General features: G+C 42.0%; 1 protein-coding gene across 4 annotated transcripts; it reads left to right on the top strand.

Annotated features, from left to right (window-relative positions):
• The first annotated feature begins 555 nt into the window (after nucleotides 1-555).
• Nucleotides 556-13366, top strand: LOC111970462 (bridging integrator 2). 4 transcript variants are annotated; one of them, XM_070445772.1, is made up of 13 exons: nucleotides 556-705; nucleotides 1130-1299; nucleotides 2303-2383; nucleotides 3897-3951; nucleotides 4963-5057; nucleotides 9747-9842; nucleotides 10023-10130; nucleotides 10242-10327; nucleotides 10443-10518; nucleotides 10721-10803; nucleotides 11074-11791; nucleotides 12221-12313; nucleotides 12780-13366. In XM_070445772.1, the coding sequence occupies exons 2-13, from the start codon at nucleotides 1207-1209 to the stop codon at nucleotides 12840-12842; spliced, it is 1647 nt and encodes a 548-aa protein (XP_070301873.1). In that variant the 5' UTR covers nucleotides 556-705; nucleotides 1130-1206; the 3' UTR covers nucleotides 12843-13366. The 4 variants fall into 4 exon arrangements, with proteins under 4 accessions (XP_070301873.1, XP_023852979.1, XP_023852978.1 ...); XM_023997211.2 differs by having other exon boundaries at nucleotides 12777-13366; XM_023997210.2 differs by having other exon boundaries at nucleotides 690-805; nucleotides 12777-13366.
• The last annotated feature ends 10984 nt before the right edge of the window (nucleotides 13367-24350 follow it).

The raw sequence follows: 24350 nt of genomic DNA, 5'->3' as shown, positions 1-24350 counted from the left end.
ACCCATCAGGCACCGCTTTCCAGAAGTTCTGTTAACGATGGCAGGTGTTCGGCAGTCAGTCTAGGACACTGTGTGCTAGCTAACTAGGAGGACTACAGTACACAGCAGGCAGGTGAATTATTTATTTAACTAGGGAAGTCAGTTAAGAACAAATTCTTATTTACAATGACGGCCTTGTGGGTTAACTGCCGTGTACAGAGGCAGAAGGACATATTTTTACCTTTTCAGCTCGGGATTTGATTTAACAACTTTTCAGTTACTGGCCCAATGCTCTAACCACTAGGCTACCTGCCGCCACAATGCTGGCCGCAATCACACTCTATTGGGAAAATGCCCTGACAAAACGGCTGCATTGGACCTTTAACTAATTTACAATGATGTCACCAGGGATGCCTTCAGACGTTTTTACGTTCTGGAATATTCAATTGAATGGAAACAGTGCTGTCCTGAACGTCCAGTTTAACAACGTGGAGGGGTTGGGTTGTGGGTTAGGGAATGATGTCAGCATGGCCTCTTCTCTTTTAAAACGTCACTCATTGCTTCAAACCACACCCATCAAACCGGAGGAAACATACCTCAAAGTCTGTTCAAGAACGTTTTTGGGGGGGAAACGTGTCGCTCAGTACCAACCATTCAAGCGAACTGAACCCACCTCTAGATATAGAACAGGAATAGAACAACAAATTAACGTTTCGTATTTTTCAGGTGAGTAGTATATTCATCCTGCGATCTGCCTGTGTTTGGTTGCGAAAAAGCATTGCGTTTACTTGCGGATGACGGGATAAGCATGGTGTGAATCACCGAGGTGAGTCAAGTGTAGCCTTTATCATGTTGAAGCAATTTCTTGAATATTGGGTAAATATCTCTAAAGACACCGCCCTCCTGCCGCAACGTAATATTCACTGACTATTTTACAAGTTTGAACAAGAGGATCGAACATGTTTCATGTTGTCTTTCGACTTATTTTGAAACCAGCACGTTATTACCCGTTTCATTGCAAGATAACACTTTTAACAAGCAGTTAGCTGGCACAAATATTACATGGGTATACTACAGCAAAGCGCGCGCGCGTGTGTTAGGGAGAGTCCTGTCTGAGATCGGTACTGACTCTTCCTCTCCGCCCCCTAAGTAACTCAACAAAGATATAAGCATCAAAGCAGCGGCTTAACAAGAGGAATCATACATAGACTGGAGTGAGACGACACGATGGCAGAGAACAAGATGGGGCCAAACATTGGGGCTGGGGCTGGAGGTTTTGCCAAACTGGTACAAAAGTCATTGAATCGAGCTCAGGAGAAGGTAAGCAACTAGTGAACCGTGGCATCTCTGTTACCCTGAAATCAAGATTGCCACAATTCTTTAGGCTTTTCTACACGACTATCCTTGTTATTTGGGCTACTTGAACTAGTGATGCTCATAAGTTATTGTCCTGTTTATGCATATTGATATTAAATTAGTATGGTGACAGTAGGCCCACGTTGTATATTAGAGTAATACAATTTCTTAAGACACATTCTCTATCGATGCTGACTGTTGGTTTGAGGGGGTTTGAGTGTTTAATCTGTTTGAAGAATCATTATGCTGAATGTAGGCTTTGATGTTGATATCTCCCAGCTTAATTCCTTGAGACAAAAATCAACTCAGTTCAAACAATATTCCATTGACCTTTTTTTGAGCTAGCCTATATCAAGTTGTCTATTCCAATAGAAATCAACCGAATGAACTCTGTAGCCTTTATGGAGGAATTTCCATGGGCTTTGTCAGTATTAGTTTGTTAATACCTTTTTGTTGATGTTTTTTGCAAATGCCACTTCCTGCCTCTGCTGTACACTTCCTCTCCCTTTCTACTCTTACTCGGTGGCTTTGTGGTTCACTGCTTGGCCTGGGTTCTACTCTGCTAGTTTCACTTTGCTTGCTGAAACGCTCAAAACAGGACAGAGAGTGTAGTTTGTGTCAGATATTGTAGTGTATGTAAAATGAAATCCGTTCAGTTGTGCCCAAGTTCCATCCTATCATTTGGGGTCAACCACAGAGGTCATTTTTGGGAAGGGGAATGCTAGAAATGATGTTGGCCTCTGTATAGAAAATAGTGTGGCCCTTATCCTATTACAGTTCGCTTTTGAACTAATTGATTAGAATCATTATGGAATACAACGTAGGGCCTAGTATAATGTAAGTGTGATTGTTAGCACCTCACACTGGTCAACCTCAACAACAGCACCTGTTTAGAGACTCAAGTCTTTTTAATGTTGTCTGAAACCTGTGGATAGGTCACCAGCTGTTTGCTTTCATCTTGTCATAGGTCATGCAGAAGCTGGGTAAGAACATGGAGACAAAAGATGAACAGTTTGAGCAGTACTCCCAGAACCTTCTCAAACAACAGGTACCAATGCAGACATCGCCAATCAAAATAAACGTTCAACCGTGTTATTTTTGCAAAGCCTATTCGATTCAGAGTTCGGACATTGTTTGTGTGTGAAAACTATTTCTAAGATGCATACTTTCAGTTTTTCCGAACTTGCTCATCATAGGGTGGCTTGCACTACCGGTGCTGGTACAGGAGCAGATCTATTAAATCTGCGTTCCAGCGGTATAAGCAGTTTACATTTTTTAATAATTCGAAAGATTGCTCAGAAAACCAGGTGTTTTAATCAGCGTATGTGGACTTCAATTTTGACCTTACCCAATTTAAGATAAGAGTAAAGTTTTTACATGGCTATTGCTATACTCAGCCTACTGCCATAATCAGTGTAATGCCGAATTATTTGTGTGCATGTTAACATACTGACTGATACATAAAGTTTGTATCGATGTGCAACATATATTAGGTAATGAGTGGTACTTACTGTTGGTTGCTCACGTCTCTTCATCCCCTAAGTCACATAAGGACCATATTCACATGACTGAAACTTTTTTGCATTGCTAATGGATCTAAACTCCAGGCATTTGGAACGGTGGTCTTCCTTGCACTTTGTTTACATTCTTAGTTTTTCCATGTAATTTTACTGGCTGATATGCTGTCAAATGGCTTACTGACTCTAGCCACTGGTCAGTCACTCGTTTGGAAAAGCACTTTAAAAACAGATGTTTTGTCTGCTTAATAATTTTGTTTTTACTGTCCTTGTGTTGGTCAACCATACAAATGTTCTCCGATAGATTCAGTTTATATCTTGAAAGTGAGCCATATCTGACGTTAGGTTAACCGTTTAACTGCCCTCAGAGCTGTGTGCCATCTTAAATCTCTGTGTTTTGGGGCATTTCACCAAATCAGCATGTATCATTTGAGAAAAAGTCATTAGTCTGAACATTTTCTCAGAAATAATTTTAATAAATTCCATGACGACCTGTCCGTTAACCTCTGACTTCCCAGCTCTGACCAATTTTGTGCATGCCGATAACATGACATGTCACAGGAAGGAGCTCCACCCTTAGACAGTTTTCACTCTTATATCGCACTTCTATTACGAAACCGAGTAGGACGCACCCGTGATATTTTCACCAGACTATCTTGTGTAAAACAATATCCTCCTTTACACTGAAATGTTTTTAAAGTCATTGGTTTCTCTTGCTCCTTGAAGCACAAACCATTTGCACTAGCACAAACCATTTGACTTGTTTGAAAAGGTCCTCCTTGTTTTTAAAGGGACATAGTAAAATTGAAATGACTTAAGTGTCACTTTTAATACTCGTACACTTTGTACTGTTATTGTTTGTGAAATGTTTCCAAAACGTGACTGTACAACTTGAATTGGGAAGTTCCTGGTCTCTTACAATGTTTATGGGAGACTTATCTTCTGTAAAGGTGAAGTCAAACTGGAAAGGGTCTTTTGATGGATGTTCTCACTGTAAGGAAAAAATAACCCTTTCATAGAATCTTCTATCTTTACAACCAACAGAATGATGGCGGCAGGCTATTTAAAGAAGTCAAAGCATACTTCAGTGCAGTGAAAGGTAGGATCTGTCTACATCTCAATCCATAGCAGAGGTTGCTCTCGGGCATGATGGCACCTACGGCCCTAGATCTGATTAATTTAATCAAATACATTAGTTGAAGAAAAACAGGTTATAGACACCGTACTTATTTGTAGTGTTGCCCTGCCCATTTGGGCAGTTCAAGCTGCCATATTCATATTCTGGTCAAAACCAAATATCAACTTATTTTTTGTACTTCTATCTTTTATATATAGGTCTTTTCATGGCCACAAGATCTGAAATCATTACTTTGGTCTTTAAACTGTTAATATAGTAGGAGGGCTATATCTTGTACAGTATTGTTCAACTTAACACACTGGCCAGTCTTTTTACATTTATTTTGAAATCTTTTTTTATTGTCATTATAATTTTTTGGTGTAAACTGACCTTACTTTGAAAACCTCTCTGGTAGCATAACTGTCAATTTATAAAAACAAAGAACTACCAGCCATTAAAAAGGCAGCCCAAAAAGGGCAGAACGTGTTATTAATTTGAGCAGGAATAATGTTTGTTTTTTTGTGCTACCATTTGCATACCACTTCAAGTGAAGCCCATCATGTTTTGACCTTTAAGTGTAGGTGTAGCCGAATCTGCAGTGTGCCACTAAACCAAAACTACTTCATCTAAGTGTGTCATCCATGTTGATTTTTGTCATACGAGCTGTGTAAAGGCTAAAAGGTTGGTGCTATTCATTAGTGCACACCAAAGCAAAACGTTTCGCAACAGAAAACAAGCGTTTCTTATTGGAAAAGTTCTGTTTCCATCAGTTTGGTGCCTAATGAATACAACCCTAGTTTCAAACATTCAACCCACATCCCCAGACTCTGACCCTTGGTCTAGCTAACAAGGTATCTGCTAGGCAAGCTACCATCTACACAGATGTCTACTTTCTCACTTGGCTGTCCTAAACAATAGCTATTAGCTTTATAGTGTCATCTAAACGCACCAGTTTTGCTATAGTTCACACGTTCCTTCTGTCCTTCTCCACAGTGATGCATGAGACTTCCAAGCGACTGTCCCAGACGTTAAGAGATGTCTATGAACCTGACTGGCAGGGAGGAGAGGACCTGTCTGTCATCATGGAGGTGGGCCATAGATGGGTGTTTTCAGACAAGTGGATTTTTTTGTTGTAGACTAGAGGAAGAACCTCTGATGACGATCCATTGACCAAAATGTTGGTCTGAGAACCATTAACTAAGAGCAGAGTATACAATAATACCAGTGTGTTGACCAGAGTTTCAATTTCAAAGACTACAGTTATGCAAAAGTGCTTTTCATGTTTCAGGTGAGGCAGTTCTTTCGGTGTGTATTTATGATAATTGTTAGTATACACTGACACGGTGACTGGATTCATCAGGAAGTCTATAGGGGATTTTCCCACTGTAAGATCAAAACCTATCCGATCCAGAAACCATAGATAGATGGCAGCATTTGCGCAAAAATGAAAGCGTGAACCACTGCATTTAAACACGCACGGTGACTGAAAATATGGTAAAGTACAAACAGTTTAGTTATGCCCTCTAAGTCAGAGGCAAAACGTCAGTACAGAGACAAAGGTGTATTCGCAATTCAACGGCTCAGACCCCAGACTTACGTGGCAGGGACTCCAGACGATCATAGATTATAAAGGGAAACAAGCTATGTTGGGGACATTGTCTTGCTCCCCGAAACAAGCTAAACACCTTCACCCATTTCAAGGAAAACAGTACCTCCGATGCAGGCTACCGTGAGCTCTTGTGCTCTGTGGCTGACATGAGTAACACATTTTAAGTGTGTTAACCCTCGCAAGGCTGCCGGTCCAGACGGCATCCCTAGCCTCGTCCTCAGAGCATGCACAGACATATTCAATCTATCCCTATCCCAGTCTGTTGTCCACACTTGCTTCAAGATGTCCACCATTGTTCCTGTACCCAAGAAAGCGAAGGTAACTAAACTAAATGACTATTGCCCGTAGCACTCACTTCTGTCATCATGAAGTGCTTTGAGAGACTAGTCAAGGATCATATCACCTCTACCTTACCTGACACCCTAGACCCACTGCAATTTGCATACCGCCCCAACAGATCCACGGATGACGCAATCGCCATCACATTTCCCTATCCCATCTGGCCAAGAGGAATACTTATGTCAGAATGCTGGTCATTGACGACAGCTCAGCCTTCAACGCCATAGTATCCTCCAAGCCCATCATTAAGCTCCGGGCCCTGGGTCTGAACCCTGCCCTGTACAACTGGGTCCTGGACTTCCCGACGGGCCGCCCTCAGGTGGTGAGGGTAGGTAGCAACACATCTGCCATGCTGATCCTCAGTGCGGGCCCCACAAGGGTGCATGCTCAGCCCCCTCCTGTACTCCCTATTAACCCATGACTGCGTGGCCACGCACGCCTCCAACTCAATCATCATGTTTGCAGACGACACAACAGATGTAGGCCTGATTACCAATGACAAGACAGCCTACAGGGAGGAGGTGAGGGCCCTGGCGGAATGGTGCCAGGAAAATAACCCCCATGTCAACAAAACGAAAGAGCTGATCATGGGAGACAGCAGAGGGAGCATGCACCCATCCACATCGATGGGGCCGCAGTGGAGAAGGTGAAACGCTTCAAGTTCCTCGTCGCACACATCACTGACAATCTGAAATGGTTCACCCACACAGTGTGGTGGAGAAGGCGCAACAGCGCCTCTTCAAGCTCAGGAGACTGAAGAAATTAGTCTTGGCCCCAAAGAACCACTCTAATTTTTATACATGCACCATTGAGAGCATCCTGTCGGGCTGTATCACCGCCTGGTACGTCAACTGCACCGAATGCAACCGCAGGGCTCTCCAGACGGTTGTGCGGTCTGCCCAACACATCACCGGGGGCACACTGCCTGCCCTACAGCACCTGGTGTCATAGGAAGGCCAAGAAAATCAAGGACCTCAGCCACCCGAGCCACGGCTTGTTACCCCGCTACCATCCAGAAAGCGAGGTCAGTACAGGTGCATCAAAGCTAGGACAGAGACCGAAGCTGTTTTTCAGTCTCAAAGCCATCCGACTGTTAAATAGTCACCACTAGCCGGTACCCTGCCCTGAACTTTAGTCACTGTCACTAGCCGGCTACCACCCGGTATTCAACCATGCACCATAGAGACTGCTGCTCCGTGTCCATAGTCATTGAACACTGGTCACTTTGATAATGTTAACATACTGGTTTACCCACTTCATATGTTTGTACTGTATTCTAGTCAAGGCTCATCCTGTTCAACTATTGCTGTACATATTCTTCAGATATACTAAATATTCTATCCACATACTGTCCATAATGTCTAAACATCCCATCTCACACAGACACATAAACAAACAAACAAACAAACAAACTGGTTGGTTCGAGCCCTGAATGCTGATTAGACTGTAAACTCTTCTTCCAGACTCACATTAAGCATCTCCAATCCAAAATTAAATCTTGAATCGGCTTCCTATTTCGCAACAAAGCATCCTTCACTCATGCTGCCAAACATACCCTCATAAAACTGACTATCCTACTGATCCTTGACTTCGGCAATATCATTTACAAAATAGCCTCCAACACTCTACTCAGCAAATTGGATGTAGTCCATCACAGTGCCATCCGTTTTGTCACCAAAGCCCCATATACTACCCACCACTGCGACCTGTATACTCTCGTTGGCTGGCCCTCGCTTCATATTCGTCACCAAACCCACTGGCGCCAGGTCATCAATAAGTCTTTGCTAGGTAAAGCCCTGCCTTATCTCAGCTCACTGGTCACCAGAGCAGCACCCACCCGTAGCACGCGCTCCAGCAAGTACAGTTGAAGTCGGAAGTTTACATAAACTTAGGTTGGAGTCATTAAAACTCGTTTTTCAACCACTCCACAAATTTATTGTTGACGAACTAAAGTTTTGGCAAGTCGGTTAGGACATCTACTTTGTGCATGACACACAATTTTTCCAACTATTGTTTAGACAGATTATTTCACTTATAATTCACTGTATCACAATTCCAGTGGGTCAGAAGATTACATACACTAAGTTGACTGTGCCTTTAAACAGCTTTGAAAATTCCAGAAAATTATGTAATGCTTTAGAAGCTTCTGATTGACTCAAATGATGTCAATTAGCCTATTGGAGGTGTACCTGTGGATGTAGTTAAAGGCCTACCTTCAACCTCAGTGCCTCTTTGCTTGACATCATGGGAAAATGAAAAGAAATCAGCCAAGACCTCAGGCAAAAAATTGCTGGAGGAAACGGGTACAAAAGTATCTATGTTGATATAACCTGAAAGGCTGCTCAGCAAGGAATAACCACTGCTCCAAAACCGCCATAAAAAATGCCAGACTACAGTTTGCAACTGCACATGGGAACAAAGTTTGTACTTTTTGGAGAAATGTCCTCTGGTCTGATGAAACAAAAATAGAACTGTTTGGCCATAATGACCATCGTTATGTTTGGAGGAAAAAGGGGGAGGCTTGCAAGCCAAAGAACACCATCCCAACCGTGAAGCACGGGGGTGGCAGCATTATGTTGTGGGGGTGCTTTGCTGCAGGAAGGGACTGGTGCACTTCACAAAATAGGTGGCATCATGAGGACGCAAAATTATGTGGATATGTTGAAGCAACATCTCAAGACATCAGTCAGGAAGTTAAAGCTTGGTCACAAATGGGTCTCCCAAATGGTCAATGACTCCAAGCATACTTCAAAAGTTGTGGAAAAATAGCGCAAGGACAACAAAATCAAGGTATTTGAGTGGCCATCCACAAAGCCCTGACCTCAATCCTATAGAACATTTGTGGGCAGAACAGAAAAAGCGTGTGCGAGCAAGGCCTACAAACCTGTTACACCAGCTCTGTCAGGAGGAATGGGCCAAAATTCACCCAACTTATTGTGGGAAGCTTGTGGAAGGCTACCTGAGACGTTTGACCCAAGTTAAACAATTTAAAGACAATGCTACCAAATACACTCAATTAGTATGTAAAATTTCTGACCCACTGGGAATGTGAGCTGAAATAAAAGAAATAAAAGCTGAAATAAAGCATTCTCTCTACTAATATTCTGACATTTCACATTCTTAAAATAAAGTGGTGATCCTAACTGACCTAAGACAGGGACTTTTTACTGGGATTAAATGTCAGGAATTGTGAAAAACTGAGTTTAAATGTATTTGGCTAAGGTGTATGTAAACTTCCGACTTCAACTGTAGACTTTTCTATTGTGTTATTGACTACGTTTGTTTATCCCATGTAACTCTGTTATTTTTGTCGCACTGCTTTGCTTTATCTTGGCCAGGTCACAGTTGTAAATGAGAACTTGTTCTCAACTGGCCTACCTGGTAAAATAAAAAAATTGGCTGACAGTCCTGGTATATCAGACCGTATACCATGGGTATAACAAAACGTTTATTTTTACTGCTCTAATTACATTGGTAACCAGTATAATAGCAATAAGGCACCTCTGGGGTTTGTGGTATATGGCCAATATACCACGGCTAAGGGCTATATCCAGGCACTTCGCGTTGCTTCGTGGCTATATACCACACCCCCTCGGGCCTTATTGCTTAAATATTTCACACACTCTGGACTCCGACATTGCTCGTCCTAATATTTTTAAATTCAATTTTTACTTTTTTAATTTGTGTGTATTGTTAGATATTACTGCACTGTTGGAGCTACACCGGCAATAACATCTGCGTATGTGACTTTTGATTTTGGCATATGTATTTCTGTTGTATAGTAGAAAGCAACCTAAAGGTTTATTTCAAACATTTTTTTTTACAACAGAGTGAGGACTTGCTGTGGAATGATTATGAAGAGAAACTAACAGACCAGATAGTTCGCACCATGGAGAATTATACTGGACAGTTTCATGAAGTCAAGGTAGCGTCTGATAAATTCTTATCAATTGTTTGTGGTCCGATAGAACTAGTTCACGTCAAAGCTCTTCTCTCCCCATGTGTTTACATTGCTGATAGGTCCTACAAACAATCATGAGAGACTAGTGCCATGTGGCTCATGGGAATTGTGCTCAGAAATATCGCTTCTCCCCCTGCCTCTTAGGAACGAGTAGCCAAACGCGGTCGGAAGCTAGTAGACTACGATTCTTCACGCCACCACTTGGAGGCGCTGCAGAATGCCAAGAAGAAAGACGATGCAAAAATCACCAAGGTGTGTTGAAAATTAAATGTAAATTAAAGCTGTATAGATTATTTTTGTTCTTTGTCTATGTATTAGGATAAAAACACTGAAATAATTTGGATTCCATTTCTCTCTGATCAGGCAGAGGAGGAGTTCAACAAAGCCCAGAGTGTGTTTGAGGAAATCAACAAAGAGATGAGGGAGGAGCTTCCTGTTCTCTATCAAAGGTGATGTCAATGGACCACAGTACATCGGGGTCGTGTTCATTAGGCACCAAATGGGGAAACAGGGAGGGACTACTGTTGCTCTAGTATAACAGAACATTTTCCCTCTTGTCTAAAGCCGGATTGGATGCTACGTGACCGTCTTTCAAAACATTTCCAACCTGAGGGACGTCTTCTATAAGGAAATGAGTGTGGTAAGCCTGTTTTTCCTACATTCTGATATGGATGTTATTCTCCCAAAAAGAATAAAACTATCACAATATATTTAACACATCTTTATCACAGATCTAAATAATTTACTGTATGTGACGTAGTATAGTATCTCGCTGTTCAGATGAAGAAATGTACTGCAAGTCAACTGTTATTGACTAATAGAATAACCACACTTGATTGCAGCTGAACCATGAGCTTTACAGCGTGATGAAGAAGCTGGAGACTCAGCATTCAGGAAAAGCTTTTATCATCAAGGGCCTTAACAGGTCAGTGTTTCAGATGACCATAAGAATTCACCACATTTGTTTAACCTCTTAGTCTTTATTATGTGATAGTTGGTGGTAATATAGTCATGTGAAAAGTTTGAGAATTGATTTTATTCATATTTAACTTTTTATTCATTTATTTTCCATGGAGAAAAAATAAATATACTTTAATTTGAATAGTTTTCTTCTCATCAAGTCTAGAATCTGGGATCTAAGACTCTACAACCTGCTAACCAGCCAGATCATCTCACCCTCTATATCCTCTCTTAGCACCAAGTCCAAGAAGAGAAAATCTCTGGTCATCTCAGCGCCCATCCCCTGTAACACAGCCTTCCCCTCGGAACACACAGCTCTCCACGCATCCACAGCCCCGGAGAACGGCAAAGAGACCTGTACCCAGAGCATCCCTGAGGAGCCCGATGCCATCTCAGGAGAGGCTGATGAGGGCACTGGCATGGCGGACCCCAGCGTCTTCACCTCCGAAACGTCCGACTTCTCAGATGAGCTGAGCTCCAACGGCACCACTACACCCAACAGACGGTCGGCGTACGACAGCGACAACGGGGTCGGGAGTGACGTTGCTTCAGAGGGTCTGAGTGACCTCCAAGAGGGCGGTGCTTCGGAAGAGCAGGGCCTTAGCCAATTGCAGGACTACTCTGCCATAGAAGAGCAGGTTCAAAGGTCAGAGGTGACCTCTGGAGGTGAGGTCATTACCAATCAGAAGGCTGTGGCTGAGTCCACAGAGAGCAAAGTCCTACATGACACTGACCAGGCTAATCTTCCAGAGCATGGCAAAGCCAAGGCTCCACCGCGTCCTGCGCCACAACTTTCCTTACCCCACTCTGAGAGGCACTCCTTCCCCCCTGCAGAGGCCAGCCAAGTGGAGGTGGTGGAAGAGAAGGGAGCTTCCCAGGCGCTGCAGGCAGGTGACACAGAGAGCACTGGAAATGACTCGGACTCCCAGAATTCACCTGGTTTCATTTACAAGGTAGTTTTGCTAGTAATGGTATTCTCTTTATAATATATTATAGTGTGGTGTGTATATAGAGTCCATTGTCCTAACATTCTTTGAAATGTAGATGTTAGTCAATCAATTATGAATTCTATGTTATTGGATAAAGTGAGAAGACCTCAGTGTTTCACATGCCTGAAGTGGTGTAAATATAAATGTGTTAATTGATGAATTAATGGCCAGCTCAGTGCATTAGGTATCTATTGGCAGCACATACTGTATGGGCCCAGTCCTAACTTGAGATTCCATTGACATACATGATTTACAATGCAAACAATTTAAGCTTGAGCCTTACATGAGGGAAATAAAGTCCTTAGCACTTTAATTCAAAATGTTATATTTTGATGAAATATTTGTGCTGAGTATTTGTCTAACAGAGTTGTTTATGTAATGGTGTGATATCAGGGAGTGGCGCTCGAGGGTCACATTTCAGAAGACGGCACACTGCAGTATGACGTGGAAGACGTGATTCTTATCCTCGCCGACACAGAGGAGAAGGTGTGTGTGCATGTATATACAATATTTGTATTCATGTTAGCCTGTCTCCTTGGTGTAGTTTAACTTCCAAATAGGACCACTAAGTAATACTAAAGGTCATAGTCTTAAACTGAGCACTGAATTTGAAACAGTTTCCCCACATGCATGTCACTTTAGAATTATTGGGATTTTCAGCACGTTATGTAGCAAGTTGAGCCAATATATGGTATTGCTTTGATTTTGTTGACACTTTCATGGTTCCCTTTTTATCAAGATTGCAGAACTGATCCTTTATTCACGAAGCGTCCCAGAGTAGGAGTGCTGATCTAGGATCAGTTTAGTATTTTAGGACATAATGAATGAGAACGGGGACCTGATCCTAGATCAGCACTCCTACTTTGAGACGTGTAATGTAAATTGTTCCTGATCTCTCTTAAAAGGTGAGTAACATGGTGTGTGTTTGTTAACCTTTACTCCACTACAGCAGGAAGGCATGGCCAAGGTGGTGAGGGAGAAGACGTGTATTGAGCAGGGAGATCTGTCAGAATGAGACAATTTGTACCTGTCATTTCCTGTCTTCCCCTCGAGCTGTGGTGATCCATTCAGTGTTCATGTGCTAGTCAGAACATTTTTCCGACTTGCTAACTGGTTGTCGTTATACATGCGCCACGTTCAACCAGTTAGCAAGTCGGACATTTTCAGAGTTCTCATTAGCACAGCGGCACACACAATGGACGGAGATGGTATTGGTGTGGAGGACTACGAAGAAAAGAGAGAGGAAAAACAGGAACACAAGCCCTATTAATCACACGCTTCCATGTCTCAACTTGTTGGAAGATACCGATGAGTGTCATACTTACCGAGAGAATGTTCTTTTGTTCACACATGTTTTTGATATACAGTATTTTGGCCTTGTTTGTGTTATCATTGTGTAAGCCTCGAAACTGTGAAACTTATAGAAACCTTTTTTTTTATATCGATGCCATTGAAAGAGTTGTAGTTTAATAAAGTTATATGTGAGAGACGAGTGGTGTTGTTGAAGTAGCAAAAATAAAATAATTCTTACTGTTCTAATAGGTTGCATGGGTCTGCTTTAGCTTGGCTACTTAAGCAATAAGGCCCGAGGAGGTGTGGTATATGGACAATATACCACGGATAAGGGCTGTCCTGATGCAACGAGGAGTGCCTGGCCACAGCCCTGAGGTGTGGTATATTGGCCAAATATATGACAAACCCCCTGAGGTGCCTTATTGCTATTATAAACTGGTTACCAACGTAATTAGAGCAGTAAAAACAATTTTTGTCATACCCCTTGTATATGGTCTGCTATACCACTGCTGTAAGCCAATGAACATTCAGGGCTTGAACCACCCAGTTTCTAATATTCCATATGCCCATGAGTAGTCAAGCCCCCGTGTATCACATGTTACAACACAAGGTGGCGCTAGTGGTCTAACAAACTACAGAGATGACTCATTTTCACTTGAGGTGGTGCTTTCCCATAATTTTTTTGTTGTTGCAGTGATTGTGAATAATAGTGTCAACTTCATGGCCGACCTTGAAACTTGGTGGGATAACTTCATTTTGTACCAGATGCAACCTATGTCGAGAGAGAAAAGGACGATACACTGTCAATTCAGTTAGGATAATTCCAAAGAATCTGACAAAATAGTTACTCTAAATGGGTTATTTATTCATTAATATATAGTTTCCATTTATTTGACGATTTTTCTAAACCGGTGCATTCAATATTTTCAAATGAACAACATTTTCCTAAGTGTAATACATTGTGGAATATCAAAAAGTATTGAGACAACTGTAAAATCCAGACAAAAAAAAGTTAAAGGTTATTGTACTATTTACTTAATATACAGTATCAGTCAAAAGTTTGGACATACCTACTCATACGAGAGTTTTCATTTATTTTTACTATTTTCTACATTGTAGAATTATAGTAAAGACAACTATGAAATAACACACATGGAATCATGTAGTAACCAAAAAAGTGTTAAACAAATCAAAAGGTTTTATATTTGAGATTCTTCAAAGTAGCCAACCTTTGACAGCTTTGCACACCCTTGGCATTCTCCACCAGCTTCATGAGGTAGTCACCTGGAATGCATTTCAATTAACAGATGTGCCTTGTTTAAAAGTGAATTTGTGGAATTTCTTTCCTTAATGCGTTTGAGCTAATCAGTTGTGTTAAGGTAGGGTGGTAGACAGAAGATAGCCCTATTTGGTGAAAGACCAAGTCCATATTATGGCAAGAACAGCTCAAATAAGTGAAGCGTCCAGCGTTACTTTAAGACATCAATCTGGAAAATTGTAAGAACTTTGAAAGTTTCTTCAAGTGCAGTCGCAAAACCATCAAGCGCTATGATGAAACTGGCTCTCATGAGGACCGCCACAGGAAAGGAAGACCCAGAGTTACCTCTGCTGCAGAGGTTAACTGCACTTCAGATTGCGGCCCAAATAAATGCTTCATCAATTGTTCAGAGGCGACTGCTTGCATCAGGCCTTTATGGGCGAATTGCTGCAAAGAAACCACTACTAAAGGACACCAATAATAAGAAGAGACTTGCTTGGGCCAAAAAACACGAGCAATGGACATTAGACTGGAAATTTGTCCTATGGCCCGAGTCCAAATTTGAGATTTTGGGTTCCAACCGCCGTGTCTTTGTGAGACGCATTGTAGGTGAACGGATGATCTCTGCATGTGTGGTTCCCACTGTGAAGCATGGAACTAAATGACTATCACCCCGTTGCACTCACTTTTGTCATCATGAAGTGCTTTGAGAGACTAGTAAAGGATCATATCACCTCCACCCTACCTGATACTCTAGACCCACTCCAATTTGCTTACCGCCCCAATAGGTTCACTGACGATGCAATCGCCATCACACTGCCTTATCCCATCTGGACAAGAGGAATAGCTATGTAAGAATGCTGTTCGCTGACTACAGCTCAGCATTTAACACCATAGTGCCCTCCGAACTCGCCATTAAGCTCGAGACCCTGGGACTCGACCCCGCCCTGTGCAACTGGGTCCTGGACTTTCTGACTGGCCACCCCTAGGTGTTGAAGGTAGGAAACAACCTCTCCACCCCACTGATCCTCAACACTGGGGCCCCACAAGGGTGCGTTCTCAGCCCTCTCCTGTACTCCCTGTTTACCCATGACTGCGTGGCCATGCATGCTTCCAACTCAATCATCAAGTTTGTAGATGACACTACGGTGGTAGGCTTGATTACCAAAAATGGCGTGACGGCCTACAGGGAGGAGGTGCGGGCCCTCGGAGTGTGGTGTCAGGAAAATAACCTCTCACTCAACATCAACAAAACACAGGAGATGATCGTGGACTTCAGGAAACAGCACGAGGGAGCACCCCCCCCTCCACATCGACGGGACAGTAGTGGAGAAGGTGGGAAGTTTTAAGTTCCCCGGCGTACACATCACGGACAAACTGAAATGGTCCACCCACACAGATAGTGTGGTGAAGAAGGTGCAACAGTGCCTCTTCAACCTCAGGAGGCTGAAGAAATTTGGCTTGTCATCTAAAACACTCACAAACTTTTACAGATGCACAATCGAGAGCATCCTGTCGGGCTGTATCACCGCCTGGTACAGCAACTGCACCGCCCTCAACCGCAAGGCTCTCCAGAGGGTGGTGCGATCTGCACAATGCATCACCGGGGGCAAACTACCTACCCTCAGGACACCTACAGCACCCGATGTCACAGGAAGGCCAAAAAGATCATGAAGGACAAAAACCACCCGAGCCACTGCCTGTTCACCCCGCTATCATCCAGATGGCGAGGTCAGTACTGGTGCATCAAAGCTGGGACCGAGAGACTGAAAAACAGCTTCTATCTCAAGGCCATCCGAGTGTTATATAGCCATCACTAACATATTGAGGCTGCTGCCAACATACAGACTCAAATCTCTGGCCACTTTAATAAATGGACTTAATAAAGGTATCACTAGTCACTTTAAATATCGCCACTTTAATAATGTTTACATATCCTACATTACTCATCTTTTATGTATATGCTGTATTTGTAACGGTCGTTCTCCTCCTCTTCGTCTGAAGAGGAGGAGTAGGGATTGGACCAAAACGCAGCGGTAGATGAAGACATGATGAATTTATTAAACAAACGACGAAACACGAAATAACACTTGAATAATACAAAATAACAAAACGACGTAGACTGACCTAAAACATGAGAACTTACATATACACGAAGAACGCACGAACAGACTACAAACAAACGCTACAGTCCCGTGTGGTACGAACATACATACAGACACGGAAGACAACCACCCACAAACAAACAGTGAGAACACCGTACCTTAATATGGTTCTCAATCAGAGGAAACGTCAAACACCTGCCTCTAATTGAGAACCATATCAGGCAACACATTAACCCCAACATAGAAACACAAAACATAGACTACCCACCCAGCTCACGTCCTGACCAACTAAACAAAGTTAAACAAAGGAAAAATAAGGTCAGGAACGTGACAGTATTCTATTCCATCTACTGCATCTTGCCTATGCCGCACGGTCATCGCTCATCCATATACTTATATGTACATATTCTTATTCATCCCTTTACGTTTCTGTGTATAAGAAAGTTGTTGTGAATTTGTTAGATTGCATTTTAGATATTACTGCGTTGTCGGAACTAGAAGCACAAGCATTTCGCTACACTCCCATTAACATCTGCTAACCTTGCGTATGTGACCAATAAATGTTGATTTGAGTTGGAGGTGTGGAGGTGCTTTGCTGGTGACACTGTCTGATTTGAAAAATTTCATAAACTGTACTGGTTAATCTAATTTCAACCAGCTTTGTAAAAATTGAAATTAGGGTAACACTTCAACTTAAATACATTGACTTAAACTGGCTAAAAGGTTGTTGTTACGTCAATCTTATTTCAGCATAATCAGAACTATGTACATGTTGAAATTGCATTGAAAATTCCTCTAAGAAATGTAAAAAATATTTTCCATCCTTTTGGGTGGTTTGAAATTGTTGAATTTCATATTTGATTAGACATATTTTATTTGAGATGATTAGATTCTATTAGTCACATGCACATGGTTGCAGATGTAAATGCAGGGTAAAGTGAAATTCTTACGCTCTGAGCTCCAACAGTGCAGGTCAAAGGGAAGCGAATGAAACAAAAATAAGAATATATAAATATTTACAACTGTAGCAATGATAAATGTCCATTGGGGTGGGGGCAGGGTAAATGTCTGTTGAGGGGAGGGGGGTGCACCGTTTTGTGTCAAGAATTGCAACGCTGCTGAGTTTTTCACACTCAACAGTTTCCCGTGTGTCTCAAGAATGGTCCACCATCCAAAGGACATCCAGCCAACTTGACAACGGGTAGATGCGTTGGAGTCAACATGGGCCAGCATCCCTGTGTAATGCTTTCGACACTTTGTAGAGTCCATGCCCAGACGAATTGAGGCTGTTCTGATGGCAAACACAATATTAGGAAGGTGTTCCTAATGTTTGGTATTCTCGGTGTATATACTGTATTTTATGAATAACTTATATCCAATGGTAATGTTTATTTACAGGTCTAATGGTGACTACTTCTAAACTTCCAAAGATCCAATCAACCTTGAATGAATGATTGTATACCTAGCTACACATTGAAAGGATGGTGTCCTTTTGTTGGGCAAATTAGTCAATCAATCAAATGTATTTATAAAGCCCTTTTTACATCAGCCGAGTCACGAAGTGCTATAGAGAAACCCAGCCTAAAAGCCCGAACAGCAAGCAATGCAGATGTAGAAGCACGGTGGCTAGGAAAAACTCCCTAGAAAGGCAGGAACCTAGGAAGAAACGTAGAGAGGAACCAGGCTTTGAGGGCTCGCCAGTATTCTTCTGGCTGTGACTTTCAACTATTCAATGATATTTAGGTAGTCTACGCAAATGAGTGTGGAAGCTGATCAGGGTCTAATTGTGTTTACATGATAGCTCATTTGAAACAAACACAGCTTTTCCAAAGCTAAGCAGGGTACATACAGTAGAGGTAGGCATCTTTTTTCTGAATTCCCAGTTGTCTTGAAAGCACCATTATGCACAGATACTGGGGCAGTTTTGCACTTGCTTTCCAGGAAGGTGACTGGGTTGTCTTCCTCAGTAGAAATCCCCCTGTGACAGCTGTTCCAAGGTAATGGTGGAAAACATTTTGCTCATCGTTTTTTTTTTGTGACGTGGTAATGACAGCCTATAAATTACAGAAGTGATTTGAAATATGGTTTGACACAGTTGGAATGCTGTGTTGAAGGAGACAACAGGAGTAGGCAACACCAGCTTTACCAGAATCCAATCTCTTCCCAAATGGTAACATTTTAGTCTCGTATTGCTAATTAAGTAGCCTACAACAACCATCAATAAATTAGTCAGTCTAAACTGCAGGAAGCCATTCGAGGCCAGAGTACATGTTGATAACAGCGACAGGCGCCTTATCAATTTCCTCGCAAATTCCGCCCTATGGTTTAAGCACATTTCCTTCAGTTAAAGAGCAACGAGGCAATCTATGTCGCTACATCTATGCAGCAGTTCCTCTTTCATAAGGGAAAAACAGGAAACATTTTGTTCAAGTAAAATCTGCTCCATTCACTGTTGCACAGGTTTTCCATTGGCTGACAAACTGGTGGAATACAGTATTTCAGACGTAGACTGGTTGAGAGTAAAGAAGTCTGAGGGCACCAAGCCTTCCCCTCCGGTCACTATCAGCCAGAAGACATTGGTTAGGAGACTTAGAATGATGTTGGTTACTAAAGGATTAAATTGGATGCTGCAACTGCAGCCTTCAAAAGGACAGTGGCAGTAGTTGTGAAGTTATTTGCTGTCAAAGTATTATTTTATTGAAATCGCATTGTGATGGTTATAGTGGACACTGCAAAAAAATAATATACACTGCTCAAAAAAATAAAGGGAACACTTAAACAACACAATGTAACTCCAAGTCAATCACACTTCTGTGAAATCAAACTGTCCACTTAGGAAGCAACACTGATCGACAATAAATTGCACATGCTGTTGTGCAAATGGAATAGACAAAAGGTGGAAATTATAGGCAATTAGCAAGACACCCCCAATAAAGGAGTGGTTCTGCAGGTGGTGACCACAGACCACTTCTCAGTTCCTATGCTTCCTGGCTGATGTTTTGGTCACTTTTGAATGCTGGCGGTGCTCTCACTCTAGTGGTAACATGAGACGGAGTCTACAACCCACACAAGTGGCTCAGGTAGTGCAGCTCATCCAGGATGGCACATCAATGCGAGCTGTGGCAAGAAGGTTTGCTGTGTCTGTCAGCGTAGTGTCCAGAGCATGGAGGCGCTACCAGGAGACAGGCCAGTACATCAGGAGATGTGGAGGAGGGAGTAGGAGGGCAACAACCCAGCAGCAGGACCGCTACCTCCGCCTTTGTGCAAGGAGTAGCACTGCCAGAGCCCTGCAAAATGACCTCCAGCAGGCCACAGGTTTGTAGCCGATCGAATATACAGTGGGATATTGGTCATATTGCACTTCCTAAGGCTTCCACTAGATGTCAACAGTCTTTAGAACCTTGTTTGATGCTTCTACTGTGAAGGAGGGAGGAATGAGGGCTCTTTGAGTCATGGGTCTGGCAGAGTACCATGAGCTGACCACGCGCGTTCACGTGAGAGAGTTAGCTTGCGTTCCATTGCATTTCTGAAGACAAAGGAATTCTCCGGTTGGAACATTATTGAAGATTTATGTTAAAAACATCCTAAAGATTGATTCTATATTTCGATTGACATGTTTCTACGAACTGTAATATGACTTTTCGTCTGAACTTTCGCATGGATTTGCCCGCGCGTTGTGAGTTTGGATTGTGTACTGAACGCTCGAACAAAAAGGAGGTATTTGGACATAAATGATGGACTTCATGGAAGAAATCAAACATTTATTGTGGAACTGGGATTCCTGGGAGTGCATTCTGATGAAGATCATCAAAGGTAAGTGAATATTTATAATGCTATTCTGACATATGTTGACTCCACAACATGACGGATATCTTCATGGCTTGTTTGGGCTCTGAGCGCTGTACTCAGATTATAGCATGGTGTGCTTTTTCCGTAAAGTTTTTTTGAAATCTGGCACAGCGGTTGCATTAAGGAGAGGTTTATCTAAAGTTCCATGTATAATACTTGTATCTTTTATCAATGTTTATTATGAGTATTTCTGTAAATTGATGTGGCTCTGCAAAATCACCGGATGTTTTGGAGGCAAAACATTACTGAACATAACACGCCAATGTAAACTAAGAGTTTTGGATATAAATATGAACTTTATCGAACAAAACATACATGTATTGTGTAACATGAAGTCCTATGAGTGTCATCTGATGAAGATCATCAAAGGTTAGTGATTCATTTTATCTCTGTCTGCTTTTTGTGACTCCTCTCTTTGGCTGGAAAAATGGCTGTGTTTTTCTGTGAATAGGTGCTGACCTAACATAATGATTTGTTGTGCTTTCGTCGTAAAGTCTTTTTGAAATCGGACACTGTGGTGAGATTAACAACAAGTTTTATCTTTAAAATGGTGTAAAATACTTGTATGTCTGAGGAATTGTAATTATGAGATTTCTGTTGTTTTGATTTTGGCGCCCTGCACTTTCACTGGCTGTTGTCATATCGATCCCGTTAATGGGATCCCAGCCATAAACCCACTGTTCCTAGGCTGTCATTGAAAATAAGAATTTGCTCTTAACTGACTTGCCTAGTTAAATAAAGGTAAAATAAAAATAAATAAAACTCTTGAGGTAGTTAGCAAACCAGGCCAAAGATCTCTCAGAGACACCAATACTCCAATAGCTGGTCCACAAGAATGGAATGGTCTACCGTATCAAAATCTTTGGCCAAGTCAATAAAAATAGCAGCACAACATTGCTTAGAATTAAGAGCAATGCCCAATGCCCATCATTGAGGACCTTTAAGGTTGCAGTGACACATCCATAGCCTGAGTGTAAACCAGATTGCAAACCCAAGAGAATACTATAGCCATCAAGAAAGCCAGTCAGTTGATTATTGACAAGTTTTTCCAACACTTTTGATAAACAGGGCAAAATAGAAATAGGCCTATAACAGTTAGGATCAGCTTGATATCCCTCTTTAAATAAAGGACGAACCGTGGCTGCCTTCCAAGCAATTGGAACCTCCCCAGAGAGAAGAGACAGGTTAAAAGGTCAGAGATAGGCTTGGCGATGATAGGAGCAGCAACCTTAAAGAAGAAAGGGTCTAAATCATCTGACCCAGATGTTTTTTGGGGGTCAAGTTTCAGGAGCTCCTTTAGCACCTCGGACTCAGTGACTGCCTGCAGGGAGAAACTTTGTAGCGGGGCAGGGGAAAAAGAGGGAGGGGCGTCGGGGCTAGTCGCATTAGAACGGGAGGGAGATTAGGAAATGTTGGATGGGCAAGGAGACATGGCTGAGTCAAATAGAAATCCTGACATAATGAAGTGGTGATTAAAGAGCTCAGCCATGCTTCTTGTCAGTAACAACCACATCATCAACATTAAGGGACATGGGCAGCTGTGAGTTCTGTTTGCATTCATGGAATGGAGGTTTTGTTTAAGTGTGAAGAATCAGTTCTTGATAAATCTAAACCTCTGTTCTACCTCAACACCTGTGTGTCCATAGACCAGGGACAGGCAACCCTGTTCCTGGAGTGACGCCGGTACTACAGGATTGTCTTCCAACCAGGCACCACGCCTGACCAACTGAGCTAATTGATCAGTTCTGTGATTGCCTAAATTCAACACACCTGGTCTTCCAGGTGGGTTAAGTCAAAAACATGAAGTGCCTGTGGCACTCCAAGACCAGGGTTGCCTACCCCTGCCATAGACTTTGTAGGTCCGTGCATACATCTATAAACAAATACAGCCCCATCACCTGACGTATGGTATGCAAAAGCAGATCAACACTCATTAGTTCATTATGAGCTTTTACACTATAAACACTCAGGCTGTACATTATTGTCTAGCCTATCAAACATTTTCGTGCAAAATATCTTGAGAAATCTGTAAGCAAAATGTTGATGAAAACATTTGTAATGCTAAATGAAAGTCTCATATTCAATGCCTGCCCTTCTTGGACCGATGGCCTCTCTTCTTGGTAGAGACATGTGAGGTCATCTGTACATCATTCAGCAAACTAATACAGCCCATCACCTGATGTATTGTACGCAAAGTCAGAGGAAAACAGCCTCCATGACTGTTGTCATTAGTCCATTAGGAGCTTTTTAAGTTCTGTACACTAAAAAAAAAGGGTTCCAAAAGGGTTCTTTGGCTGTCCCATAGGAGAACCTGTTTGGGTTCCAGGTAGAACCCTCTGTGAAAAGAGTTTTACCTGGAACTTAAAAGGGTTCTCCAAAAGGTTGTCCTATGGGGACAGCCGAATAACCCTTTTAGATTCTAGATAGCAGATTGTTGATGTATGTATAATGCATTTGATACAACTACTAGTTTTGCCAAAACATGTAACACAATATTGGGTGGTATCTAACTAAATGTGTTTTTATTTTTCTGTACAAAGGTCTCAAAAGAAGGAATTCACCAGTTAACCTGATTCAAGATGTGATATTATTACCAGTCTGGGTGGAGGAGGACACCACCATCAACTCTAAAATATCTCTTAAAAGTTTGCCTCTACTCCAGTAATAGGGATAATTCTTTAAGTAAACATGTATGGGTGGTTTCCTGGACACAGATTAAGCCTAGTCCTGGAATAAAAAACATTTTCAATGGAGATTCTTTATTGGGCATGTTTATTAGTCTAGGACTGTGCCCAGGAAACCGTCCCGTAGTGTATTGGTGAATGGATGATGATTGTGTAATGGTAATGTACATGAAGATGTCTTAGTCTCTAGTCTCAAACAAAAGTAAACAAACTTCAATTAAACTTGCCTCCATCTTGATCTATGCAATAATCCCCTCACTTACAGGTATCTAAATAGGAGTTTTACTTTTACTGCAGAATGTTAACAAGAAAACACGTTGGGAACTGTTGTATTTTTCTTCTCCCCCAAACATCTCCAGGCAAGTCATGTCAGGATCTGTGAATACCTAGACAGTGACTTCAGCTAACAGAACAGATGTTGAAACTTGGTGTCACACGCTTGCATGTTGTTCTTTTAATAGCCCCTAATCCTGTGGTTTCCTCTGTGTGTGTGTGTGTGTGTGTGCTAGTGTGTGTGTGTGTGCTAGTGTGTTAGTGTGTGTGTGTTAGTGTGTGTGTGTGTGTGTGTGTGTATGTGTGGGGGCAAGTGGGTGGGGGGGCATGCCATCTTTCACTACTCACAAGGCAAGAGACAGCCATGTGTCTGTGTCATGCCTCCTATCACTTTGTTCTGATAAAACACAGACATGAGCCTGTCATGCTGGTGTGAGTGTAAAACGGGGGATGCAGGAGAGCACGGATTAAGACATAACAAAGTTGGGTCATACAGCCATTTGACTGCTCAAATATCTATTTTTATTGCTGACAATGTAGACAACTTTTCAAATCCTTCTATTTGTGTGTAATCTCTGTAACAATGATTTATAAGGCATGTACTGCAGAGGAAACAAGGGGATGGTCCGAGGTGGTGTGTGTGTTAGCACTTTTGACTGTAAAAACAGGAACCAATAATATCCTCTAGGTATTTTGAGGTTCACAAAACTAGCCAGAGTAAAATAAGATCCCATATACTTAATAGGTTACATTACAAAATAATGAGTAATTGCAGTGAAAGCTCAGTTTAGATTGAATCACTGTAACCTGGGCCTATAAGTCAAAAACTGAAAATATAATGTATACCAATACAAAATTAGGCTAGCCTTTTTTTCTCAATTTTTGATAGGCCTACATCTCAGTAGCACACACACACACACACACACACACACACACACACACACACACACACACACACACACACACACATACACTAAATCTGGTTTGGAGTGCGCCCACCTCCCCAGTTTTTTATATCCATAGCTCCACCCCAAAATAAGTTTGCCATGAACTCCCTCTAT

This window comes from Salvelinus sp. IW2-2015, linkage group LG11 (genome assembly GCF_002910315.2).
Source record: "Salvelinus sp. IW2-2015 linkage group LG11, ASM291031v2, whole genome shotgun sequence".
Lineage (NCBI taxonomy): Eukaryota > Metazoa > Chordata > Actinopteri > Salmoniformes > Salmonidae > Salvelinus > Salvelinus sp. IW2-2015.
The sequence above is the reverse complement of the archived record's forward strand: the minus strand, read 5'-3'. Positions and strand labels throughout refer to the sequence as shown.